This window comes from Cibotium barometz, chromosome 13, assembly GCF_041138505.1.
Source record: "Cibotium barometz isolate CiBa-2024 chromosome 13, ASM4113850v1, whole genome shotgun sequence".
Lineage (NCBI taxonomy): Eukaryota > Viridiplantae > Streptophyta > Polypodiopsida > Cyatheales > Cibotiaceae > Cibotium > Cibotium barometz.
This window is the reverse complement of record NC_141058.1, coordinates 22,684,669-22,712,640: the sequence shown is the minus strand read 5'-3', so window position 1 is coordinate 22,712,640 and position 27,972 is coordinate 22,684,669. Positions and strand designations below refer to the sequence as shown.

The window sequence follows — 27,972 nt, the reverse complement described above, 5'->3', positions numbered from 1 at the left end:
TCGCCACAATACGCATTTTCCGAGCCCTAGTTTCCGAAAAACCCTAGCCCTCGCAGGGTGCCTCTGTCTAAAGAAAGAGCTGCGCGTGTGCATCTTTCGTCTCCTACGCTTGCAAAAAGAATGGCAGATTTTGGTGAGGAGAGCACGAGAGAATCTGAGATAATGGTAGAGGAGACTGTTAATGGAGAGGCTCCGCGTGGGGACGTGGGATGATGGATGCCTGCTGCAGGAACATCACTTCATCGAGAAGGCCTCTTGGCCGCGGCAAGAGGGACACCACCAGCCGGCAGGTCACCTTCTCTCCAAGCGCAGAAGCGGCCTCTTGAAAAAAGCCTACGAGCTCTCAGTCCTTTGCGACGCTGAAATCGCCCTCATCATCTTCTCCACTACCGGCAGTCTCTTCAAGCTCCAGGTACCCTTGCAACTCCCCTTCATTATTATTAGTTTCTGCCTGGGCTCGCCGTTGTCGTACTCAGTGAGAGATAGAAGGAAGTTGTTGAATAAAAGCATTGCTTAGCGAGTTTTCATCTTCTTGTGATTTACAATTAGGGATTGGTCTTAGAATATTATGTGAATTATCATCGTAGATGGGCGCGAGAAACAGCTGCTAGAGGGATCCAACTCAAGGTAGTGGTCGGCCAAGAGACCATAGCTTAAAGCTAAGCTTTACCAACACACCATGGTATTTCATTGCAAAACGACCTGTCGTTTTTGTTGGTCAAAGAGGAGCCGTGAGAGCAAGGCATCGACTTCCTAGCAACGGAGGGTGAGGTTAGAGGATCGTCCGATTGGGGAAACCGTGAGAGTGTGCTCTATGTGATGCAATCGTGTTCGAAGAGGGTAGGCGTGACAGGCATAGCCCTAGTTTGAGACTATGAGACACTTGTATTTGAAGAGGATAGTCATGAAAGGTGTAAAAACTGTTTGTGGTACCATTTGCATCATTTCCTTATCGCTCAAGCCTCATATTATTTAGTACAATAATAATGTAGTTCTTTCTTGTCTACCGGAAATCTAGTGAGGAGACTAGTTCTACATGATCAATTCTTTATTTCTCAAAAGGTAACGATGCTAAATTATGATCATTTGGTCGAAGGCAATTCCTTAGCCTTGTTGCTCTTTGATACAATTCACATTTCTTACATCATTCATGTGGATCATGAAAAAGAGAGGGCCGAAGCGTTGCATAAACTCCTTGGAGCTTCGGGTAAGAAATCTTGCAGATATAGTTCTATGGACTCATATGTTGCAACCACACGAGAGCTTTGATGCTCATGTGAATAAAATGAAGTCCCTCACGAATCACTTTGTTGCACCCAACATGAAAGTGCAGGAAGATGTTGTTATAGCTCCGGTGATAAAGTCGATGCCATACGAGCTTTATTGAAACCTTATCACATTGAAGAACCTACCTAGTCTTATCTTGGAAGGGGCCACTCCCTCCTTTAAGAAAGAGGAGAATAAGATAAAGAACAGAGAAGCAGGGGAGACATCTTCTTCGTCACCCCAAGAAGAACTATAAAGGTTTCAAGTGTTCTCTTTGTGGTAGGAACAACAATGTGAAGAAGGATTGCTGCTCAAAGAATCCGTGCAAACATTGTGTGAAAATTAACCATAATGAAAGGTTCTCCTTTTATAAAAAACAACATGCCAATATCATTGAGGAGATAGATCTTTCCATAGAGGAAGCATTTGTGTTGTTTTCGGTTGTGTTGTGTTATATGTGACCTGATCTTGTGTGTATTCTACACTTAGGATCCTATAACTAGCACAAGAGACTAGTCCACGAGCCTAAGATTTATCCTTGTCATAGTATGAGATAGTCTCTTGAGGGAAAATTGTTGGCAATCAAGGTTCGACCTATGCATGTGAACCAACTCTTAGAGGGATCACTTGTGTGTTTTCGTGTGTGAGCCACCTCTTAGAGGGGTCACAATTATATTTAGATATTTTTGTGTGATGTGGCGTATGCAATGATTTCGGGAGAAGAAACTTTGGGCTTATAAAGACGTGGTAAGCAATGATGTCACAATTATATTTAGGATATTTGTGTGTGATGTGATGTAAGCAATGATGTCACAATTGTATTTAGATATTTTGTGTGATGTGATGTAAGCAATGACGTCGGGAGAAGAATAATTAGGCTTACAAAGATCTTATAATTTCATTGAGTTAAACACACAACTATCTCGTCATTTACTCATATAAGTCTTTCTCTCTAGAGTGTATTGTAACACTCTCTCTCAGGCATTCCATGCTCAATATACTTGAGAGAGTTGTACCCTCTACTGGAGGATGATGTTTCCCTGTGGTATTCCATAATGAGATTATCTTATAGTAGTGCTTATATATTCCATGTACTCCCACATGATGATGATTGTATCAACCTCTACTTTTAGATAGCTATATTAGTTATACTTGTTTTGTTTTTCTTTTCCATGATGAGACATACCATGGATAGCGTTGTATCACTTTTGGTCTCATAGATCCATTGCATCTTTAGAAGATGTTTAATATAAATTTTTTTATTTATTCTTTTCTTTAATCTTTCATTGTCTATGCTTTAGCTTAATGTACATATATGCACCTCCCTAAACACTGGAAATACAATAGAGAAAAAAAATATTGAAAATAATATTAGAAACAAATTTAAAAACGAATAAAAGAAAATTTTTTAAAGAATTAAAACAATGATAATTATCCGTAAGATATATATGTGCATTAGCCTTGACAAAGAATGTGAATAGGATGCATATTTAAGAAAATTCAATGGTGAATGGATAAAAGATTAATAATGTAATATTGAAAGATGAGTGCAAATACCTTATGATTAATTTTTGGAAGCAAAGTAGTAATTAATGCAAAGATAGGCATAGTGAACTGAGAAAACTCTACCATTAAGGTCGAAAGTATGAAATTTAGATTTTTACATTGGGAATTGTGAGAAAGTGAAAAATTGAAGATCTAGTGAGAAAATTTAAATAAATTTCAAGAATGGGATGTGAAATTAAGAGAAAGAAGTCAAATTTGGGGACTATTATATATAATCAGAAGAGGCGTTTTGTCTATTCTATCATTTTTTCTTTATGGATTTTTTAAGAAATTTGAGATAAAGGAGAAGAAAGTGAGGGTGAAGAAGAATAAAAGAAGAACAAGATTTTTTTTTTTAAAGAAAATTTAAAAAAAGCTCAAATTTGGATAAAATATTCTTTTGGTTGATTCTTTCGTATCATTTTGAAACGTTTCGTTTGTTTCATATGTTTCGTGTTTTCTATCGACAAAACAAGTTTTCATGTGACTATGCTTTGATACCAACTTAAAACCAAGAGTTGCCATGTTTCCCACAGAGTCTCATGATACCACACCATGAATGACAGAGAAAAATGACCAATATATTTATCCAACATGCCAATTTCACGAGGGTCTCTAGCACCCTTGGAGGCACACACATCCGCATGGGCTTGCAAAGGCTCTAACATGATAAGGCACGTCGTTAGATATGGTAGAGCTTGAGCTACAGGCTATGGAGGTTGATTAACAAACATGGATTTTTGTACATGGTAGCTTGATTATTTATGTTTAAATTTTTTTACTTTCTCAATTTTGTCACTTTTAACTTTTCATTAAAAAATCTTGAATATTATCAAATTCTCATATTTTCTCACTAGAAATATACATTTGGAAATTAATTTATTAGTTGAAACAGGCTAAGGAAAGAGAGATCTTACATTCTTTCCAACTTGAAACTTTAAGATGTTCTCATCTTGTAAACTATGAAAAATCTCTTGTAGTTCCATTTTACCTTGAGTGGAAGAACAATGTACTTCTCATCCAATATATGACTTGGATTTGGAAGATACAGTTTCTTCAGTAAACTCACATGAAAGATACTGTGGATCTTTAAGTATGGAGGGAGTAAGAGTTTATAAGCTTGATCTCAGATTCTCCTTGAACTACGATATAATCCTAGTCTTACTTTTTCTCTGTAGGCCCAGGGTCAAACCTAAATTTAAAATTTATTTTTAATTCTCCTAATTGAATCCCATTACTCATAATTTTGTTAAGAGACTATTCTAAACTTGGGCTTATCTTAATATTTAGAGCATTTAGATTAAATTTATCTCTCTAAAATGGATTTGATCTAAGGTTTCTCTTATAATTTGAGTAAATTATCATATGGTTAGAAATACGCTATCCCAACATCTATATTTTTAAGGTTAAAGAAAATAAAAAGGTTTATTAATTTACTAATGTAGGTATTAAATTGAAATCATGAATGGGAAAGGCTTCTCTTAACAGGTTTTTTGGTCTTGAGAAATTTTTGGAGTTTTTTAATTATCTTCTTAATTTAATTCAAATAAAAAATCTTAATTTTAATACAAAAATATAAGAAAATTATAATTTATAAACAAAGATAGTTGTAGCTTCAAAAAATTGGGTTTGTAGGTACTCATAGTGACGAGTGGACAAAAGATTTAGCTTCTGATCTCTCCTAAAAATTCCAAACATTTCTTGACTAAATTCTTGCATTGTACAGTCTCTAATATGTAAAACGACTACTTTGATCCTTGGTAACTAGTGATAAGTACTGTATAAACAACTAAGCAAAAGGGTACTCTCCTAGCCGAGCTCCTAGCTTGATGGAAAAACTCGTGGATTTCTCATGAAGAGGGTGATTTTTTATTTTTGAAAATGACGGTTGCTAGTCTTGTCGCCCAATATATCTTTATGCACCTCTAGTGTAATCCATTCATTTTCTCATGCACTCCACCACGTTACATGCATCCACCCATATATCTCTAGTTAACAAATACATCTATGTATGGAGTCCTACAAGTTTCTCTTAGTTTACTATACTTATCTCTACATTAATTATATTTTCTTTCAAAAATTAATTTGAAGGTGATTACACTCATCTTTCAACCTTAGACTATTAATTTTCTTTCAGAAATTAATCTTAAGGTGATTACACTCACCTTTCAACCTTAGACTATTAATATTTTATATATTCACCTTTGAATTCAACTAAATATATACTTAATTTAATTTAATTAAATGTGTACTTTATTCACATCCTTTACTGAGGCGAATACACATATATTCCATTGCCTATTTTTACGAATAATTCACATCCATTTGTCAAAGGAGAATCCTCAAATATTTTTTTTTGCATATTAATATGGATAGTTTACATTATTTAAATTTTCAAAGAAAAAATCTTGTATTTATTTTGAAAAAAAATAAACTACTATTATTTTTACTACTTTCTTGCTCTATTTTTATCCCAATGTGTAAGGGGGTGCACATGTGTACATTAAAATTCCTAACAAAATTTTCCATATGGCAGCCTGAATATTAATATTTAAATTTTATTTTCTACACTCTTAATTTCTTAGTCTTTAAACATTCCATTAAAAATACTCATCTTATTAAATTCTTATATTCTTTCACTAGAAATATATATCTAGAAATTAATTTAGGAGAAAAGGGATTTTACAACAAGAAGACTTGTTGATGCATATTTTGTTAAGATAATTTACTCTCCACATTTATCTCCTTAATGATAATAAGGGCTTTAACGTCTGGAAAGTTTGTAAAGTTTTTTGGAGTTCGCGTAGGTGTTTGAAACTGATCATTCTTTTTGTCAAGCCCATTTAATATGACTCACACGAAGCTGTCATCATCTCAATAGAATCTCTGATAGAGATGACAAGTAATCAATAAAACTCACCTTATTCATATAGACATTATGCATCTCTTAATTTAACTACATATTTCTTACCTTAGTATTTATGCTATATAGTTTAACTAAGGTATTCCATGTATTTGGTGTTGCTACATCTAGTTTCTTTCCTTGGTACTTATGTTATATAGTTTAATCAAGGTATCCCATATATCTAATGTTGCTACATCCAGTATATGACTAATCATAGCATCCGACATGCTAACAAACAATAAATACATCACTTTTCTAACTTTATTATGCCATGCCTTGAAATCATGCCCCTGTTGAAGAGTGATGTTTTCTTTTTGAAGCTTCAAATCTTTCTTGTCACACCTGAAATAAACTCCCATTATCCTTTTTCATAAAAAAAGTTTCTCATCCTAAACTTCCATGCGTGGAGATTATTCTTATTCAGTGTCTCACTCACAATCTAAGATAGACTGTCAGACGCGGTTGCATGTAAGAAACTTACCAAACATTTCTTGTAGAAACTTCTTGACTTACAATAGCAAACCTCAAATCTCCAATGTAGCCACCTTCTGAGGTATTGTAAACTTGTTATCTATTATAACTATATGTAAAATAGTCACATAAATATATATCCTCCAACAACTTGTAAATCTTAGTTCTCTACATAGACTGGCATGGAACCAAGTGTGGTAACTTTGCATCGAACTAAAAATTAGTCATACATAATCAAAGTTGACACTTTCACAGAGTGCATGTGAAAAACTTATAGAGCTAAATGGGGCCCAAACTGGCTTTGAATCCAAAATTTAAAGTCATTGAAGTTCTATAGAACTTATCTCACATAATATATCACCTCTTTTCTTCATTGTGAAGGGTGACGCAAAATGTGCCAGTGCACCTTACTATTGTACATGTTTGTTACTCTTGCTTAGCAACTATGTGCAGGGATTTGCTTCTAAAACAAAGGAAAAGAAAAAGAGTTATCCTTATCCATGTACTGTTTCCTTTTCTTGTCTCTTGATCTCTTCACGCGAACCAGCACTTTGATACCATGATAAGAATATGGAGGAGAGGGTGAGCCCAAGCTCGTTTGTAAGCAAACACACATACACAAGAGTAGACAAGCATAGAAGAGGGATGGATGTATGACTTTCTTCTATTCTCTTCTCTTTTCTACAATCATGACATAAAGATAAGAGTACTTACTATAAGTAAAAGTAATCTTCTACTATAACATACAAGGTCAGTCCATAGTGAGAACTTGACTACATGAACTAACACTATAATTATCTCATAACTCTAGTAAAACAAAATGGTTATCACATAGTTTGTAAATAAATGATGCTATATTACCCATAATCTCACCAACCATGCCAATGGCATATGTGTGGATCTATCATCTTGAAATGTCACCTATATCTAATTGAGCTCGATATCGTAACATATTAGTGAGGAAAGATCAACTAAGTAAAGATAAAACAACTATCAGAATAATAAGACAGCCACACAAGAAACATGGCTCAAAGGAGACAAGAATAATAATAGAGTAAGGTTAGGAAATTGTTGGCGAATAGTCTAGTACTTACATTGGTGAGGAATGAAAAAACTAAGTACATAGGTAAAAGGATGGAACAACTATCACAATAACAAGAGTTCATAAATAGGCTTCAAAGGAGAGAAGGAGAGAGGAAGAATGATAAAATAGGGCTCAAAGGAGATTGCGATACCAATATACAGATAAATGAAGAAAAATTGGAAACTGTGAAATACAAGAAGGTTGATAGCATAGCAAAGACATGGTTTACATAGATATAGTTTTTTATTTTATAAGACCGACAAAAGGAGAGATTCACAATAAACATGCAGACTCTTAAACAATGGGTGTATTTTAAGGCCATAAAAAGTGAAGTGTTGCCAACTATTTACCATAGACTATACAAGACAAAGCACAAAATTGGTATTAACAATATCAATAAGAGTACACCCTGACTTATGATGAACTAATCAAAAAGGGATTTTTTGTAAATTAATGCAACTTAGCCAGTGAAAAGAATGTGGTGTGCTGACTAGAGACGATCAAGCAAGGGTGGTTTCATTATGTGTAAAAGAATTCATGGAATAGAGAAAGGGTTTTTCCAACAATTGAACAATATCTTATTAAGTAGAGCTTGTTCCTCAACGGTTTAGAGATAAGTCAACACATTTAGAAAGAATCATACCAAGAGTTGGCCAAGAGCTAGAAGAAAGGGTCTTGAAAGTGGAAGCTAGTGAAGTTAAAAAGAATAATATATTATGATAGTGAAGAGTCAAGCTTTGAGGAAGACTTTTAAGATGATTCGATATCTAAGGAAAAAAGGGAGAAGAAGAACTAGAAAAAGGAAAGACATCTAAAAGTGAAGAACAAAACAAAGAGTGTAAGGAAGGAAATAAAAAGAAGTGAAATATTAAAGAGAGAAATAGAAAAATGGTAAGGAATTGCAAAATATCCTAAAAACTAGAAGAACCCACACATAAAAAGAGAAGTCCACCATGAACAAGGGGCAAGGGATGATGGTGCATCCAATGTAGGAAGAACACGTGTAAAAGAGGAATTTCTCAAATTTAAACTTAGTGGAAGAAATTACAAGCTTGCAAAATTTCTAGCTTGCACACTTGTAGGCCTGTAGGCTTTGTGGGATCACCTACAAATGGACTTGCTCGCTTGTGGGATTTTTGGCTTATGAGTTTGTGGGATTGTTTGCTTGGACTTGCTCGCTTATGGGCTTTTTGTTAACAATCCAAAAATGGGATTGATCATGGTGAAAGACATAGATTAAGCAACATAATTAGGGTGGATCATACCACACTAAGAACTCCATAAGAGAGAGAGAGATTGCACACTCAACACAAGTTTTATTGCATATCTCAAATGAACCATACACTGATATAGGCTCTCTAGCCTTCTTCACTTTACATGTCATCATCCATGTGGCAACTTCTTTTTCCACTTCTTTTGGTCAACACTCACACACCATTCAATATTACACCTGGCATTCTTATCTTGCCACAATATCTTTCACCTCTATGGTTCTTTCCCACATACACCCAACACCACAAATTACATCTCTCAACACCCCCTCTTAATCGAGGTGTTCCACAACTCACCCATCACCCATCAATGTAGCATTGCACAACCGCAAATCCCTACCTCTCAACACTCCCCCTCAATGATACATTGGAGTGTCCATCAAACAAACATATGTGTGCATGTCTACCATCTTAGACACCAAGTCCATTTTGAGCCGACTCGCTCACAGTGGAACCACTGAGTCCAATGTGAACGTAGAAGTTTAGGTGGGAACCAACCCATGCGTCTCACACGTGCATCGCTCATGCACATATCACGGAACAACCATTTCGAGCTTCTAGGTGAGAGCGGGCAGGGCGGCCCTCATACCATGGGTGACTACAAAATTTTTGTTTTGGGCACGCAGGCTCGTGAACGAGTGCCCATCATCAATTGTGGGTGAAAAATAAAAATTAATGTGTGTGTGAACATCTTCTTAAAAGCTTTGAAAATTGGTTGTGTTAATGCACCCTTATAATGGCTAAGGCGTTTTTTTTAATAATAATAAAATTTCTTCAAAGTTAACACATGCTGCCACCTCTGCCACTATGTCATCTATACATGGCCAGCTTTAATATTGAATGCCGCTTGCTAGTCTTCTTTCTGTATGGGCCGTGGTGGGTGGCCGTTATCCATCCTCTCTCTCTCCTCCACTTGCGGTTTTGCACCTTTCCTCTTGCTCTTTGCTGTTGGTTGTATACGACGAGTGTGTAGAATCTCCTTGAGTCCACAATGTCACATAAGGTAATTGTAGGAGGTCATGCGGGCCTTGTGCAGGAGCACGAGGGCGCTCGTGTCCGTGCTCAGCTTGAGCTCCATTACAGTCATCCCACCAACACTCGTGAACTGCAGGCTCTCGGACCCAAAGTTGGCATGCAGCTACAAAGCATCCATCGGCTTTTGCTGCTTAACTGCAGCTTGGCCCCTTGCCATGCATCTTACTCACAAAGGAGAATATTCTTGACACGACTCGATCCATCGCTTTCTTCTACTCTGAGCTCGCCATGCTAGCTTTGATCAACTGCTCTAGCTTCTTCAAGAGCCCTGCTCAATTTCTTGAAGGCTCTTGCCTCCTGCATCAACAGTTGATGCTCACCCATCTTCTATTGAGCTTTCTCTACCAGCATTTTGCCTCATTGCTCTCAAAGGCGAGGTTTTCCATGGTAGCCATCAACATGGCTATATCAAGCTCTTAAATGAGCTTCCACCAAAGACTTCTCTCTTGCTGTAGATGCTCTAGATGTTGCCTTGGGACTGTCTCTCTCAGTTGAAAGCGTTCAATCAAGCTTTCTTCTTCTCCTCTTCCTCGGAAGCTTTTGCCTTAGATTCTCATTGTAATAACCAAACCTTATTTTGGTTTGTGCAGTAGAGGGCCTCCTTCAAAATGGTTACATTGAGCTCCTCATGGAACTCACCTCCTCTTGCCTCAACCATCAAACCTATCTCTTGAGGTTTACATACAACCTTCAATATGACCATAGCTAACTCCCCATTGAGCTCCAAAAGTGCATGCTCCTCTATTGCATAAAATTAGTCTTATAAGGAGGGTACTCTCTTCAAGTGGTTTTTCTTGAAACCATAGGTGCCAAAATAGAATGAATGGCCTTCATTGGCTTCTACAATTTTGCTCAAATCTATGAGCAAACTCAACAAGCAGCATCACCCCCTCTGGTGTGCCCAATCATGGGCTCTTCTCTCAGCCCATAACTCCTTATCTTACCCCTCATTTGGATAAGATTGCACATCCTTACACTCTTTGCCCATTTGCAAAGAACCATGGGATCTTCTCACCCCATAAAATAGCAACCCTTCATCATTTAGCTTATTCCATGCTCAATAACAAAAACCTGAGGAAAAACTCACAAAACCAACCTTCTTGAAACACCTTTGTCTCCTTGGCAGCTTCCTTATTGACACCAAAGACTCCATAGCCTTCATATTTGCTGAAATCTCCATTTTCAGCTTCCATGATGATGAGCAGGTTTTCCATATTGCAAAAATCCCATTTGCAACTCTTGGGCAGCTTCTATGCAGCCTCCTTATTACAAATCTCCTCTCAAACTTGAGAATGGCAGCTCCAAATCTCTCTCAAATCCTCACAAATGTAAATCCAAATGATAATATGAGTGCAATTTTTTTATGATAACAAAAAATAATGCTTAATCAAAGAACTCATAACCAAAAAATCTATACATAAATATTCACCATAACCAAGAACCCTCCCAAGCTCTGATACCATGTTAACAATCCAAAAATGGGATTGATCATGACAGACACAAGATTAAGCATAGATTAAGGTGGGTTAAACCACACTAAGAACTCCATAAGAGAGAGAGAGAGAGAGATTGCACACTCAACACAAGTTCTACTGCATTCTCTAGTCTTATCCATGTTACATGTCATCATCCATGTGGCAACTCCTTTTTCCACTTCTTTTGATCAACACTCACACACCATTCAATATTACATGTGGCATTCTTATCTTGCCACAATATCTTTCACCTCTAGGGTTCTTTCCCACATACACACAACACCACGATTATATCTCTCAACACTTTTTGGCTTATGAGTTTGTGGGATTGTTTGCTTCAAGACTTGTAGCTTGCGAGCTTGCAAACTTGTGTGACTAGACACTTACATGCTTCTTGAATTACTTTCTTATGGCCTTACAATCTTGCAGGATCAAGATATTCAAGATTATCAATTTTTGAAATTTTAGGCCTATGGGTTTGTTGGCTTATGGTATTGTAAGCTTACTAGCTTGTAGACTTGCCAACTTGTAGCTTTCAAAATTATAGGCTTGTGTTTTAGAATTACAAGCGTATTAGCTTGTGGACTTGCCAACTTGTAGTCTTATAGGCTTGGTGGGTTATTGTCTTGAGGGCTTTTCGACGACCTACCGAGATTACGGCTTGCAAACTTGCCAGTTTTTAGGCTCTGAGGAATGGCCGATGGCTTTCACTTGCATAAGCATGAATACTATGCATAAAGTTAATGCATTATACTTACAATATACAGATCTATGCATAAGCATAAAGCTTATGCTTATTTACACATCAAAGTTGTATGCATTATATCTACAGTATATAGATCTATGCATAAGCATAAAGAATAAAGCTTATGTTTATTTTTGCATTAAAGTTATATGCATAAGGAAAAGGCTCTTGATCGTTATGGGTTGAGGCGGTAGTAGTGGAGGTGGGTATGGTTACTGTGGTGGTCTACACATACCACTTAGTAAGAGGTTCTAGGCATGCATGGAGCTTGTGTCATTTGAGGAGGTAGCTCATGGGACTAGTTAGGCTAAGGCTTTATCTTAGATGAGGAATACCTATCATGGTGCCAAAGTTTTTCATGCCAAGTTTCTTTGATACCAATAAAATGAGCTCTATCATGGTTCGCACATCTGCCACCACTGGCAATAAGCATAAAGCTATTGTTATCTTGGACTTAACAATGGACATTCCATACTTCAATGGTTTTTTAAGGATAAATTACATAGGAAACCATCTCTCTCCATGTGAGTAAGGGTGGGTGTCCAATTTGAGGAACTTGTTGGGGTTGGCCTTGAGATTAGTATTAGGATTGGCCCTACGAATTGGTTAAGGTCTGCCAACTCATCATACTCATGTCCTTGACTAGGGATCTTATTCTTAGTGCTTGGCTCCCTTAGGTTCCAAGGGTTTGGATGATGAGTCCCCTATCTCTTGGTTCTAGTGGACAACCTTTGCATACTTGTCTTGTGGATTATCTACTAGGTACTTTGTCTCAAGAGAACACTCATCAAAGATGTAGTTCCTATATATGTAAAGATGCTCATGAAGTCTCTTTCTTTTGTTGAGACCAGTCATGAATTGGTCATTAAGTGATAAGATATTTAGTCTCTCTCTAGGCTGCATCTCATATGGATATATCATATGGACACTGGTCTATTTCTCTTGAGACCGGTCATAAATTGTTCATTAAGTGATAAGTCATCTTGTATTTCTCTAGGACATATGTCATATAGAGATACATGGATTCTTGGCTCATGCAATTTAGTTCCACATGGTCTCTCCTTCCTTTTTCTTGAGATTGTAGATGAGCTATGGGACTGCATTTGAATCCCATGTGTAATAATATCACATCTAAAGTGTGTCTAAGACCTCGTAATTAGTCTTTTCAAGTGGGTCTTGTACCTAAAGCATTGGTCTTCTTTGCCTTCAAATCAAAGTTTAAACTAGAAGATCTTGGTGGGATCATCAGCCCTTCCCATGACTTTGCAAACTTCTCTAGGTACTGACTAGGATCTCCAATTCTATCAAATTTGATAATTGCCCTAGAGATGTGGATTTCCTTAGTCTTGGTGCTATATCATGGCAAGTCACCTTTCCATTTTAAATGTTATCCCTAGTATGCCTTCAAGTCAAAGTTCAAACTAGAAGATCTTGGTGGGATCATCAATTCTTTCCATGACTTCGCAAACTTATCAAACTTCTCTATGTACTGAATAGGATCTCCAATTCTATCAAATTTTATCATTACCCTAGAGATGTGGATTTTCTTAGTCTTGGTGCTATATCATGGAAAATCCCCCTCCCATTTTAAATGTTATCCCTAGTATGTATTTTGCATATTCACATATTGATGGAACATAAGGTTTGGAATGGTTGTAGAAAATCCTTTTACTCTCGCATGGGGTTGGGCTATATGGTTCACAATGGCATTGGTTCTACGCCTACACGGCCCTAAGGTTGCATGCTTGCACACACTAATGAGAATACATTATGTTAATACCCCTTTAGAACACCTCGGTTGGAAGTAGTTCATGCAATTGTTTTTATACCTTTCCTTGCATTCCATGTAATTATGTGATTGCCCTTTTAAAACACCTCGGTTGGAAGTAGTTCATGCAATTGTCTCTATACCTTTTCTTGCATTCCATGTTCCTTGTCTGAATGGAGAGAAAATGGAACTTAGTTTTGATATGGTTAAGAAGTTTCCATAATGGGCTCCTTTATGAGGTGGCACTTTCACTTGTGTTGTGTATGTTTAGTTTTTGGATTGCTCTATGTGTTACTTTCTTACGGTAGTGTAAAAGAGAAATGTCTCAATGGTCACAACGGTGTTTGTGATTATGGTTGGCCATGGCTAGCTTGGGAACAAACTCAACTACGGCTCAACACTAAAAGTTAAAAAAAGTGTGTCATTTGACATGGTTTCAACACTTCCGCAATTGGAGAGAACCTTGATGGTATTGGTCTGTCAGAATATGCAGCGGAAATGATAACCAAACTTGGGTAGACAAGAGCAAGTAGAATGCAAAAAATAGACAGCACAAGAAGCACAGAGAGATAGGTGTGTAAACTCTTCTCTATACACAAGATCCCGAGAAAACTGAATGAGGAAGTGGTGGGGCAAGGGGCCTATTTATATGCCCCTGGGAGAGCAGTCGGCTAGCACTAAAGATGTCCACGACTGCATGTGTAGTCAGCCAGCACAGAAGATGTCCATGACTGTGTGTATGCAGTCGGTCAGCAGTCCAAAAGCCCACGCATCATCTGTGTGCAATCAGCCAGCCACCACAGGACTCCTGTTGGGACAGTCGGCCAGCCCTGAAGTGCTCCTGCCAACCTCTGGCATCCCTCCCCACCACTAGAAAAAATGGAAAAAAATAGGAAAAAATACGGGGACTGAGGAAAAATGATAAAACACCTTATACAGGGTGGGCACACCCACAACAGACGCCCTGGTGTATAAATATAGACAGGAGATGACTTCTAGCACCCCCTCTCAGCTCGTGGTGGCTATGAAACCAACCGAAGGGAGCTGGAGCGCTGCCTGAGCGTAGCGTGAGGTAGAGACTTCGTGAAGAGGTCCGCCGCATTGTCCTCCGTCGAACAATAAAGTAGCAAGATGTCACCAGCCAAGATCTTCTCACGTACAAAGTGATACTGTATCTCTATATGCTTGGTACGGACATGGAAAACTGGGTTTCGAGCAATAGCTATACAACTCTGGTTATCGCATTGGATGACTGTGGGCTCCCTTTGTGGAAACCCAATCTTGCCTAGCAGCCTCCACAACCATACAACCTCACAAGCAGCACCACAAGCAGCCCGGTACTCTGTCTCTGTCGAAGAAAGGGCAATAGTTGGCTGCCTCTTGCTGCTCCAAGAAACTGCTCCTGAGCTGAGGGTAAAACTGTATCCTGAAGTAGATCTCCTCGTGTCTGGATCTTCTCCCCAATCTGAGTCACTCCAACCTTGGAGTCTGACTCCATTCCAACCTGTGTAAAAGAGTCCCAGATCCTTCGTACTCTACAGATACCGCAAGATCCGCAATCCTGCATCCCAATGAGACTTCAATGGCGTCTGCATAAAAGAGCTCAACAGTCCCACGGAGAAGCTCAAGTCCAATCTGGTGTTCAGCAACCAGATCAATGAACCAACCAACTTCCTGTACTATGAGCCATCAACTGGCTCACAAGGATCAGTAATAACAGTTAACTTTGTGTTTGGGTCCATCGGCGAAGTAATAGGCTTGCAGTTCTCCATCCCAAAGGCCTCAAGTAACTCATGAACATACCGTTGCTGCTGAGAGACGAAAAACCCCCTCTGGGTCTGCCAGATCTCCAATCCCAAAAAGAAGTGAAGTAAGCCTAAGTCGGTCATCTCAAACTCCTTTGACAAGGCAACCTTGGTCACTCCAATGTGCTCCACATGACCGCCGGTGAGAATGAGATCATCCACATAAAGGATGATAAGTGTGACCATGCCGCGTTCCCGAAAGAGATACAAGTTCGGATCTGCAACCGATCTTTGAAATCTAGTCCGAATAAAGAAGGAATCAATCTTCTAATTCCAAGCCCTGGGAGCCTGCTTAAGACCATACAAGGCCTTACGTAACCTGTAAACCATCCCTTCAGATCCTGGAACAATAAATCCTGGAGGTTTCTCAACGTACACCTCCTCTTGCAGGTCACCATTAAGGAACGCAGATTTTACATCCATTTAATACAGGGGCCACCTCTAAGAAGAAGCAAGGGCAAGAACGGTCCGAATCGTGGATATCCGCGCTGTCAGTGTGCAAAGGTATCCTCGTAGTCGATGCCTGGCCGCTGAGCATAAGCTTTAGCTACAAGCCTGGCTTTGTGTTTGTCCACCAACCCATCAAACGCATATTTGGTCTTAAAGACCCATTTGACACCAATGACAGACCGCTTCGACGGCCTTGGTACCAACTCCCAAGTGTGGTTCTTCTCGATGGCATCAAGTTCCACCTGCATGGCTTTTCTCCAAGTATCCTGTGAAAGGGCTTCCTTTACGGAAGTGGGCTCTTTATCCCGCATGATACGAGACATCAAAGCATAGTTCACCTGAAGAAGCTCCGTTGTGTTGCTTTTATCTCGAACTCGATGTGATCTTCGAGGGCCGTCCTCTGTGGTCCACTCGGAGGGTAGCTCCATGACACCTGACTCCCAAAGGGTGTCTAACAACCACCTAGGTGCTCGAACAGATCGTGGAGCCTCCTGTGCTCCAGCTACGGGTTCAACCTCCTGTGATGATTGAGGTGGATCAACTGGAATGATAGTCTGGGAATCATCATCAGACTTCTCTGGATCTCCAAGAAGTGGCGGCTCCTCGACAGTGGAAACTGGAACATGCTCATCAAAGACCACATCTCGGCTGACAACAATCTCGTTCCTGTCTAGATCATACAACCTATATCCCTTGGAAACAGAGTTATACCCCACAAATACAAGCTTGCGGGACTTGGAGTCAAGCTTCCTCCTCTACTTCTTCGGAATATGTACATACGCGTTACTCCCAAAGACACGGAAGTGCGAGACATCAGGTTTCCTGCCAAAGTATGCCTCAAATGGAGTCATGTGGGGTACTGAAGTCGTCGGAGATCGGTTAATAGTATGGACAGCCATTGCCATAGCCTCACCCCAAAGTGGACGAGGAAGATCACGATGCTCCAGCATGGTCCTCGCCATCTCCACCACAGTCCTGTTCTTGCGTTCAACTACTCCATTCTCCGAAGGCGATCCAGTATTGGCCAGTTCCCTTTTGATGCCATGATCTGCACAAAATCTGAAAAATACAGTCGAGGAGAATTCACCTCCTTTATCAGCCCTGAGAGTCTTAACCTGAAATCTAGACTCTTTTTACACCATCACGTACCAATCCTTGAACCGTGCAAAAGCTTGGTCCTTCTGGGAAAGAAAGTAGACCCACGTGAATCTGGTACAATCATGAACAAGCAGCATAAAGTAGAGAGATCCTCCCAAAGATGGTATCTGCTGAGGTCCACACAAGCCAGTGTGAATCAACTCCAATGGTTTCGAAGCCCGCCTGGAAGCCTGCTTCGGAAAGGATTCCCTGTGCTGCTTACCACGTATGCAAGAACTACAATGCCCTTGCCTACTACCAGCATCTGGCAAGCCAACCACCATCTGATCCCGGAAAGCTCGCCTCAATGCATCCACATTTAAGTGACCAAAACAAAAGTGCCACAAATCTCCAACCTGAGAACGTGTCAATGAGGAGAGTGCAGAGAGCTTGTAGATACCATTCTCCACACCGCCTTCCCAAACAACCTGGCCAGTCTCACGGTCCCTTAGAGCAACTGAATGCTCCTCAAATTCCACCTGAAAGCCAGTCTTGCATACCTCATGCACGCACTGACAAAAGATGAAAACCCAGAGCAGGGACATAAAGAACACGGGAAGCATGCTTGTCCCCCTTGCCGTCGAGAATAATCTCCATCCGGCCCTCACTATGTATCGGAATAGTGGAGTTGTCGCCAATAAAGATGCGACCTGACTGCCGTTTCAGATCCAGAAAGAAGTCACGGGATGGAGTCATGTGCCTGGAAGCACCACTGTCGAGAATCCCTTCCCGGGTATCCTTCGCGGTGAAGCCAACCGCCTCCTTGCTCGAAGATGATGAAGCATCCCATCTCTAAGTGCACAAATGCCAGAGTCTTTGCAGCGGGGGATGGTCAAAAAGCGAGCCAAGAGCAGCGAGCACAAAGCAATGAGTAGAGCTCATGTTCTTGTGAAAGTGAGCAGGTAGGGGCATGGTATGATGTTAAGTGAGCATGAAATGTTAAAGAGAAGAGTGGAACCACAGTGCAATTCTGTAGCAATCAAACAAAGAAGACATGAAATGTTCTAAAATGACCATTGCAATAATTTTTTTTCGAACCAATGGTGCAGATACAAAAAATCACTATTAAATCCATATTGCTTGGCTCGCTAAAAAGATGTTGAATCTATAGTATTCACAATATTGGAGAGCCATTAGCAAAAGAAAGACAATAGACAGGAAAATTTATAAAATAACCAAAACATTTCCAAAACAATATCTAATAAACTCGGACTACGGTTCAGCTGGTTTGACATGACCCCCATACATATTTCAACTAAAGTGGGTTGCAGGTTCCTAAAGCTGTTGAGGATGACTTCTAATAGACTTAGTTAGCATGTCTTTTACAATTCTCTCAGAAATACAAACTTGATGAATATGCATATTGTTGTTCACATCCTGTCCAAGAATCATTAAGAACACAAAGTATATGTGCTTGCATGCAAGATATGGTCTTTTCTTGGCCACTCTATCTCTGAACTCCACACATGAACACATTGGATTCTTCTGAATAGTGACCTCTATCAGAGGTGTGTCTTGGCTCCCATTGGTCAATGGATTAATACTAAATGTTTCCTTTACCCCTTCTATATGTATATGGCTGCCTACAACTTCTGCATGCATATCTAAGGCTGCAGTGATTTGACCAAATGCAGCCTTTGAAATTCCTCGTCGATATGGAAATTGTTTCACCTCCTTGTTTGTCTCGCTAGTGCCTTTTGCAAGCTCCTTTTCTAGAAAAAACTCAAGAGGAATACCAATGTCATATCCTGCTCTAATAAGCTTGCAGGCTTCTTTCACTTGTAACTTGGTACCTTTAGCAATGGGCCAAACACAAGGGACATCCTCTGGTGGATGTAATATTGTCTTTGTAATTTTCCAAGTGTGCCTAACATCTGTATTACAAAAATAGCAATACTTCTCCTTTTTCCAGGAGGATAGTTGACAATCACTCCAAAAACAAGGACTGACATCACCCCCTCGCAACCTTGAGCTACACTTTTTCCCCGATGCCCAGTGGTTGCACTCAACTCGATTCACTGTTGGTATCCTCCGCAAGGCCCACTTTGTATCATGCACATCACTTTCAAGGCTCTCTAAAACTTTGCATTGCTCATCGACCTCTATTGCAGGCTCTAACCTCTCTCTTGTCACATAGTTAAACTCAGGCCTATGGCTAGAGTTGCCAAAGTTTTCTTCTGTCGAGTCGTGTAGTGGCCTTTTGGCTCGAATAGTTTTATTCTCACCCTTGAATTTTACCCTATTTGAAAACATAGGGGTCCCCGCCACTGCATCATCCACTGCTCGTGAGGTAGCTATTGGGGATGGACTTGCTTTCTGTCGAGAAAGAGCTCTCTCAACCAAAAGCTCCAATGTAGGCCCACAACCTGTGTATTTTCCTTCCAAGAAAGCCAGTTGTCTGGCACATTGGAAGTAAGCATTGATTAGATCTGTCACACAAGCATCATAAAGACTAATCTTTTGCCTATACCCCTCCCCTGCCAACCAGCTTGCATGCTTGGTCTCTGACATATTTGTCCTTGGGACAAGAGCATTGACAATAGGCTCTCCATCCTACAAGAGTGGTAGAAATTGATTAAAAACAATGCAGTGCACATAAGTAGGAGGCACACAATAATACAATGAATAATCTCTTACAAACATTACCTTTAAAATGAAATGACCCCATCGACTAACCCTATAGTGCCACCAACTTAACCAGCTAAGAAGCTTAGGGATGTTTCTATCAGCTGCCTTCCCAGTTGCCCACCATGCTCGTATCCTGCGAAATTGCTGAAGGGCACTTTCTTTGTTTGGGGCAGTCCTCCACTTCTCACACATCTCCCTGTGCTTTTCTTGATGTGGGCTATAGATGTACCTCTGCGTGTGGACACGAAGGTTGTCTTCCCAATGCCATAAACATGACCTTTCTCTTTCAATCATCTCCTTTCCGTCGTTGAAGACACGTCTCACTGCATTCCAGTTAGCGCCAGCCTCATCCGCCATAAACCCAAAAAAATTTGCTACCTTCCCTGTGTGCTCCACCATTACCAAATTCATATTTTCCCAAAACATGACTTGAGCATCCTCATCCTCTTCTCTAAATTCACAAGTTGCTATTGTCAATAGCTCACCAATCCTGCATGCCACAAATGGAAACAGAGTTATATTAAAGACACAAATTAAGCAATGCTCTCTACCGCTTGTAACTTACATGTGGTCATAAACATGTGCTCCCATTGTATGCCATCCAGTATCCACTCGATGCACATGATCAAAGCAGACCCATGCTTGATTAAGATCCCCATTACCATCCTTGTCCATTCGCCGAACAATGTCAATCCCAGAACCAGGTCCAGTAGTAGACATCTTAAAGATAAAGCAACGCTCAGTAGTAGTGGTGGCTTGCAATGGAAATCGAGAACCATGGAAGAACTCAAAATGGCATGTTCTTTTTAGATTAAGAATGGCTTCATATCCTTCACCCAGAGGCCGTGTTGTTTTTTGTGTTTGCATTACCATCTGCTTCACCCTGCATTCATAAAGCATACTTAGTGTATTAAAGATGATAATTGCATACTATTCTTTGCTAAATTGCACTTCCTACGTACTTTTTGACATTTATCAAACTTTGCAACTCTTGCGACATCTCCTGTAGCTCCCTCTCTGTCATGAATTCTCCCTGTGCCTTGTCATCATCAGTGAATGCTCTTAGAACCACCTCCCTTGCCACAATCATTTGTACCTTTCTGGGCCCAGCGTTGTGGTCGATGCCCACTGCACGTGCTACAAAGGCCTTGATATTTCGTATCGATGCTCGGCACATTCCCTTGGAAACCATGTGTGTATGTTTGCCATAATGAATAAATAGTCTGCTGTGCATTGATTCTTTTGGCATAAAATAATAGACACAAGCAGGACATTCTTTAAGACACATTGGCACATGCTTGCAGAAAAAACACTCAAGGTTCCCGAAGCTCCCAATTGCTAAATTCCCATATTTTGGAGATTTTATCAGCTGCCCATTCCAATGGAGTTTGTTTGGTTGATTCATACGTGTCCTAAAGGAGCAGTGCTCATTCATGCACTGGAAGGTTCCCCCGCAGAAGCTCTTCCTAAGAACAAAAGTTTTATTGGCCCTAGTTTGCGTTTGTGGCTTTGTCCAAATGTTGCCCTCGTATTTTTGCTCCATCCCTTCCATACCTTTCCCACCTTCAAGCTCATATGTACTAAACTCTGGGTACACCTTGGGAAGCTCTTTTACCTTGCCTTTGTAATCACAATCATGGATTAAAGTGTGCAAGACATCAGTAGGAGGTAACATGCGGATTATTTGAAAGCAAGAGACCGCAGTATCAAACTGAACATCTTCCTCTTCCAAATGTTGAAAGCACTTTTCCACAGGAGAGACCTCTATCTCCTCTTGCAATGACCCATGTGCTTGGACATTGATTTCTTCTATCTCTTCAGTGTCCAAGTCACTGCAAAGCACAATGCTCTCTAATTCAATGCACAATGCAAAACAAAAAATGTCAAAGTCAAAGTTAATGCCACTTACATTGGAGTACTCTTTCGAGAACCGGGAGGAAATATAGTTGAGGGGCCTTGTTCTGGGGTCTCAAAATAATTCTCTGATTTGGCAATATATACAGAGGACAATGAATGCTCCAGGATAAAATATGCCTCGTCTCCAATCCCTGCATACAAGTGTAAAGGACAAATGGGCTCATACTCTCCTCCAATTTCAAGTAAGGCCTCCACATTTATCCCACCAATAGTTCCAAGCTTCCCCCGGATCATGTTGATTGACACAAGACATTTGCCATTCGAGAAGGGGACTCGGATGCATGCACCCATTGTAGAATGGAGGAAAACACGAGCCTCCCTGCATAATGCAATCACAACAACAATTAAGGAATTTACATTGAATATTAGCCAAAAATATTTTAATACTAGATGTTCTTGCTCTAATCAATAGCATATACTAGCCATAATACAATTTTACCAGGCTCATTTTAAGACTATGGGTAGAAGCAAATAAAAATATTTATTGCAAAAACAGTCATAATGAAGGGTATCAAAAAGAGTACATGTATATATGTATATATGTTTGTGTGTGTGTGTGTGTATGTATACACACACACACGCGCGCACACACACACACACACATATTTGCTTTGTGTTAGTTCTTGCGCTTTTTCATAATCTCCTGTTAGATTTCAAAAACTCTACCAGTTGGATGCCGTAGCATAACTGTGCTATAGATTTAAAAAAATCGAAAAAATATTGACCAAACCCTTAAATTTTAGTGTTGAAATTCATTAGTGTTAGGATAAAAAAATTTGTCCAGTGCCTAACTTAGGGTTTTTAGTAGTCGGCTACTTCTTATGAAGCAATTACTTAAGGCTTTTAGTCGTCCTCTGCACAGAAGCATCTTCCCTCGAACACACACGCGGAGAAGCGATCATGAAGCATCATACGTCTCCCCAGCAAAGAAACGCTGATCTCATGCGCAGGGCCCTCTCCCCACTCCAATCTTTCTCCCCAACAAAGAGACACAGAAAGGTATCATCATCCATGAATTTGTGCTATTTTGCCTGAATGAATTTGTGCGCTCAGCGCACAAAATAATAGGATGTTTTGCTGCCGCCACACTCCACACACAGTAGTATGAGATGTGCGGCGTTACTTCTTGCTATTTTTCTTGAATGAATTTGTGCGCTCAGCGCACAAAATAATAGGATGTTTTGCTGTCGCCACACTCCACACACAGTATGAGATGTGCGGCGTTACTTCATGCTATTTTTCTTGAATTAATTTGTGCGCTCAGCGCACAAAATAATAGGATGTTTTGCTGCTGAGCATTGAAAAAATCATCACGATTTTGAGTTCGTTTCAAGCTTCGCCGGCCCCCCTTGGATCCCCCCGGCGGCAGAAATTTGGAGAGAGTAGTGTAAGAACATGCTATCTATATGGTGCTGTCTCAAACACATTGCATAGACTGTCTCTCTTACTACTGTCTATATTATGCAGACTTTGAGTATACAAGAAGCTCAAAAAACTCACATTTGATGTCTTCTTGGTTGAGAAACGGCTCACACAGTCGAGAGAGGAGACCAGCAAACATGTGCATCTAAAGAACAATAGCACAAAAAGAAAAAAGTTTGTCCTTAAAAAAGTGTTGGATTGCGAAATATCACTTCTAAAGTTTATTAGTACTCAATATTGAATGCCTTCAGATTTCGGCTACCGAATCTTTATATATTTTCCAATAAATTTGAATGCCTTGAATTGAACACCTGAAAAGGGCTCCGTAAATATTTTCCAATGAATATTTTTTTAAAATATTCAATACGGCTTTGAATGCCTTGGAATTTGGGCCAAAGCACTCCATATGATAATCTCAGAGATATTCTGTTCGTTAATGAGTTGGCCGTTTTGTTGGATAGTGAATGTGCCACCTTTGTTTGATGATTGTGTTGCAGTACTGAATTTAATCTCTTTAGTGAATGTGCCACCTTTTCTTTAAGTTTGTGTCGTATTACTGAATTTGCTGTTAAAATAATCAATTAATTATACAATACGAGTAGAATACTATTTGAAGATTTGTTCTTGTATTTTTGCATGGCTATCTGGTTTTCAAATGAGTTCGAGTCATTTCACTAGAGCATCTTGCTTGAAAGGTTCTTGTTGTGCAAAAATGGATGAGTTATCTCTTGCTAAGCGGAAAAAGAGTGTGCAGGTTGGCCCAGGTGAGAGCTCATCGAGACACACAAGGAGGCAAGCTGATTTTTCCAGCACTTTGGAGCAAGCCGCCTCCTCAAACCCTAGTACGGAGCATGCGGTACATATCATAGATGACACTAACCTGGAGGTGGATATGGATAGGCAGCATCTACATAGTGATGAAAGAAATGAGGAGGATGGACAAAATGTAGTGGGGGCAATTGAGGAAAATAAAGGTGATCAAAATGAGGGTGAGAATACTCAAGGTGGTGATAATGAGGATGAAGGTGAGAATACTGAGGATACTGGGAGAGAGATAGAGGGGGAAGAGAACACACATCCACTAGAGGATCAAGAAGAAACAGTTGTCACAACCCAAACTGAAGGAAGCAAGCAGAAAAAAAATAAGGTTGATATTTTTGGGAAGATTCTTGAGACATCTACTCCACAAGCCTTTTTAGATAGGATAGGAGTCAAATTTAGGTCTCCACCTCCACGTGTTCCTCTCTGTAGGATGATCCAGACGGAGGCAATCCGAAAGGTTTCTCCCTCAACAGATAAGTCTCTTACTCGAAGCTTCAAAAAACTAGGTGGGTACATTGAGAGCATGGGAGCTTTCACAGTATCAATTATGGACTTGGAAGGGGAGGAGACACCATTGACACAAGAGAGGGAGGAATCTTGGGATGAGCATTGGAGGACTGTGAATCAACAGTTTGAGGAAACTCTTGCACTTGACCCTGATTGGGGTCCATACTTGAGCCGAAAAATGGTGCATATTCTTGATGGTAATAATCGACACAATGCTTGGATGGATTGCATTTCTACAGGTGAGTTCTCATTGGGATGTTATAGTTTCTTATGCTTCTTTGTCCTTCCTAATTTTGTGTTTTATTACAGGGTTTCAAGGGGATTTGTCCATGCATTGTTCTGTTCTCTGTAAATTTTATGTGTTCGAGCGGAGGGATGTGGGTGAGCTTTTGTTTTCATTGTCCAGGTTGAACAAGTAAGTTAATTTGTTATCAGAGTCTCCTTCTATGTCAAGTAAGTTGTTTGTACTCAAGAATATTAACATATTTTTTCTTTGTTTTGTAGGACGCATGATTATGCATTTGTGCCAACCACATTTGGTGATCGTCTATTTCAACTAAGAAGATTGGGAGAGTCAGACCTAACAACTCTCATGGCACATTTGGACAATGAGGACAAGCTGTGGGTTGAGAGAGAGATGCAGAGTGCATCTGCCAGAGGAAGGCCTAGTTGGCTTCATTTGCCAATCCAGATTATGACTTGGCTCTTGTTCAAGGACGAGATGGAGCAAAAAATTGATGAGGCATCAAATGGACCACTTGCCGAGTCTGCTAGGGAGAATGTGACTCGAAAGGTAGAAGTTCTCTACAGAGAAAAAACATCAAAATATGCAAGGATTGCTGATCCCTCCAATGGTGAGGCCTTTTGGTGTGCAGTGCTCTCCCTCCCATGGCACGCGTCAACCAATCATGTGGCCATAGAGGAAAAGCTCAATATGATAGGTTCTGCTTGCATCAGAGACACAGATAAGGCTCACATTGTCAAGCTATTGGACAACTCTCAGGCTGCAGTGCGATCACTTGAGGGTATGCCAAATGATAAGACAAAGGTTAGGGAATGGCTGCACATGTACTCCTATTGGCTTCAGATCACGGAGCTGGGTTTGAGAATCCAAAATGATATTAAAAATGCCGATCGAGTCAGGTTGCCAGGTGAGAGCCGATTCACCTCTTTTGTTGTTCTATGCAGAAGAAAGTACTTCAAAAGGGCTTTCAAAGTGCACGAAGGAGGCATAAAATTTAGCCATGATATTGACCATCAACCAGGCCTACAAAGTGCTGCACGGCGAGTCGTTTATAGGTTTTCCTACAACATAACCCAAATATTCCTTGTTAAAAAACATGCATGCTTCTTTCTGTGTGTTGTTTTATCATTTGGGCTTTGGCTTGCAGATGGTTGCTTTCTGAAATTGAGGAGCACCAATTGGATATTTTACCCCCTCTCGCTAGTGTGTGGCTTTGTGTTGACAATCAATCTTATATGTATGCCGATTTGAAGCTTGGAAGAGTAAGTGATTGAATTTGTCATTTTGAATCCATGATTGAGAAACATGTTCATATTGAGGGTGAGTTGTGTTTACCCATGTTTGTCATTGAATAGGCCATGTCAAGCATAGAGTCTCGTTTCTGCCCGTGGTGGTTGGTCCTTGAAAGAAACCATGTGCCTGAGGAGGAGCTTGATCTGTATCGCCAACATAAGTCTATATTGGAGCTTCGTAGCCAGCAAATTGATCATAATGAGGCCACATCCACATCACATGCAACATCGATTGCATCGGCTTCTTTTCGTAAGTCATTGCCAGTGAATTTAGGGAGGGAAATAGTGAATCGTGCATTGGAGGTGAATCGAGCAATGGAAGCAAATAAGGAGCAGAGTCAACAACAGACATCCAATAGTAGTGCAGGTGGGATACAACCAACTGACATCATAACCAAGACATTGCAAGCTCCAGGTATGTGAGCTTCCTACCTCATCTCTATCGTGATCCGATTGTTTTGACTTAAGACTATGTGTGTTAAATGTCAAAAACCTGTCTATAGGAACCATTTATGCCTTCAATGTCAGTATTGAGGACCTTGCAGCTACTTTTGTGAACATGGAGGATGCATCCTCATTGGGAAAGCAAGTGCTTGATGCCATGAATGTTATTTGCACAGTAGGGAATGTCAAGAGTAGAGGGTCCGATTACTGTGTGGAGTTGATATTTGCAGACTTCCCCTCAAATATCATCATTGGAGGTTGTGTTGCAAACAAGGTTCCATATTGGAATAAGATTGGGGATGGCATGTATGACTCTACTTTTAAAGTTGTTTATTCTTGTCTCTCGGATCGAGGCTTCTTTACATGCCTTTACACTATGGAAGAAGGAGTGACCATTGAGCAGGTTGCACAGAGCGTTGGGTTTGGCATTTATCATAGACAGGTTGTGAGGTGTACTCCACCTATTGGGAAGAAGATGGGGCAAATGATTACTACCCAGGTATTGGTGTTGTTCTCTTTGGGGCTGTCATTTGTGCAAATCTTCTTTGTCCCATTTAAGGTGAAAATGCATGAACAACCAATGTGTCTTTGCTTGTAGGTCACTTGTCTAATATTGGCTGTTTTTGTTCGCTCAACATCTCCTGCTACAAGCTTTGTGATGCATGGGGATCAACTAAGGGATTTGGCACTAGGTGATGATCTTGATGTAGGGCAAGATCTTATCTTTGACATGTATGTATATGCATTCAAATCAAGATAGAATTTAAAATGACTTTCGGTGATCTTTATGGCATATGGTTAATGGTTTGTGTGCGTTTTCAAGAGTGCCATCGGAGGATCTGGTGAAGAGAAAGGGTAGACCATGGCGGGGCGGTTGTCAGAGAGGTCAGCGGCTTAGCAAATACATCGTCTCCGTCTTCAGTCGTCCTGGGGACACGATTTTGGATTTGTTTGCTGGCACTGGAACTCTTGGGCTAGTGGCAGCATTTATGGATCGCAATGTCATAATGTTAGACAAGGATGAGCGGATCTATGATCACCTGTTAGAACCATACTCAGCAAAGGTATGCATGTTGAAAAGATAAATATGTTAGTAGAGAACAATTTTGTATTGATAAAGCTTATTTTCTTTTCTTTGTGTCTCTTGCAGTTATGAGGATCACATGTCTACATCAAAATGCCATTAGAGATAGTCTTTTTTTAATTGAGACAATCATTTTTTTGGGACTATGGAAGTAATGTTTTGATGGATGTTATGCTTCTGAATGTTTTTTACAATAGCATGTAGCTGATTGTTGGACAATTTTTATTTGGATTATAAAATTTTTAAATCCTATGGTTATGGTTTCTAAAGAGTATTATATTGTTGTGTCAGTGGTATGGCTATTAAAATTGTTGTGCATCTTAATGGCTTGATTTATGGTTTCCATGTGGTTGCAACAATAGTTTGTTTCTACTAGTAGCTCAATGACCAATTCAATGTCTTTTTAGCGAGCCAAGTAGTATGAGTTTTGTAGTGATTTTTTATATCCACACCATTCATTTGAAAATGCTTTATTTGCAATAGTCATTTTTAAACTTTTTTAGTCTTCTTTGTTCTGTTCATTATAGAGTTGCACTATGGTTTCACTCTTCTCTTTAACATTACATGCTCGCTTAACATCATACCATGCCCCTACTTGCTCACTTTCACAAGGACTTTATTTCTACTCACTGCTCTGTGCTCACTGCTCTTGGCT

At 39.9% G+C, this 27,972-nt stretch overlaps 2 protein-coding genes across 2 annotated transcripts; one reads left to right on the top strand and one right to left on the bottom strand.

Annotated features, from left to right (window-relative positions):
• Positions 1-5: 5 nt before the first annotated feature.
• Positions 6-27,528, top strand: LOC147632497 (uncharacterized). The gene is made up of 10 exons (XM_086806996.1): positions 6-412; positions 23,679-24,492; positions 24,563-24,668; positions 24,758-25,552; positions 25,645-25,759; positions 25,853-26,204; positions 26,293-26,732; positions 26,832-26,965; positions 27,057-27,297; positions 27,384-27,528. Exons 1-10 carry the CDS (start codon positions 182-184, stop codon positions 27,387-27,389), a joined length of 3,234 nt encoding a protein of 1,077 aa, XP_086663122.1. The 5' UTR covers positions 6-181; the 3' UTR covers positions 27,390-27,528.
• On the bottom strand, positions 15,862-20,419 carry LOC147632498 (uncharacterized). Its single transcript, XM_086807835.1, has 3 exons — positions 20,151-20,419; positions 19,815-20,075; positions 15,862-15,925 (listed from the first exon to the last, which is right to left on the bottom strand). Exons 1-3 carry the CDS (start codon positions 20,303-20,305, stop codon positions 15,862-15,864), a joined length of 480 nt encoding a protein of 159 aa, XP_086663961.1. The 5' UTR covers positions 20,306-20,419.
• Positions 27,529-27,972: the final 444 nt, after the last annotated feature.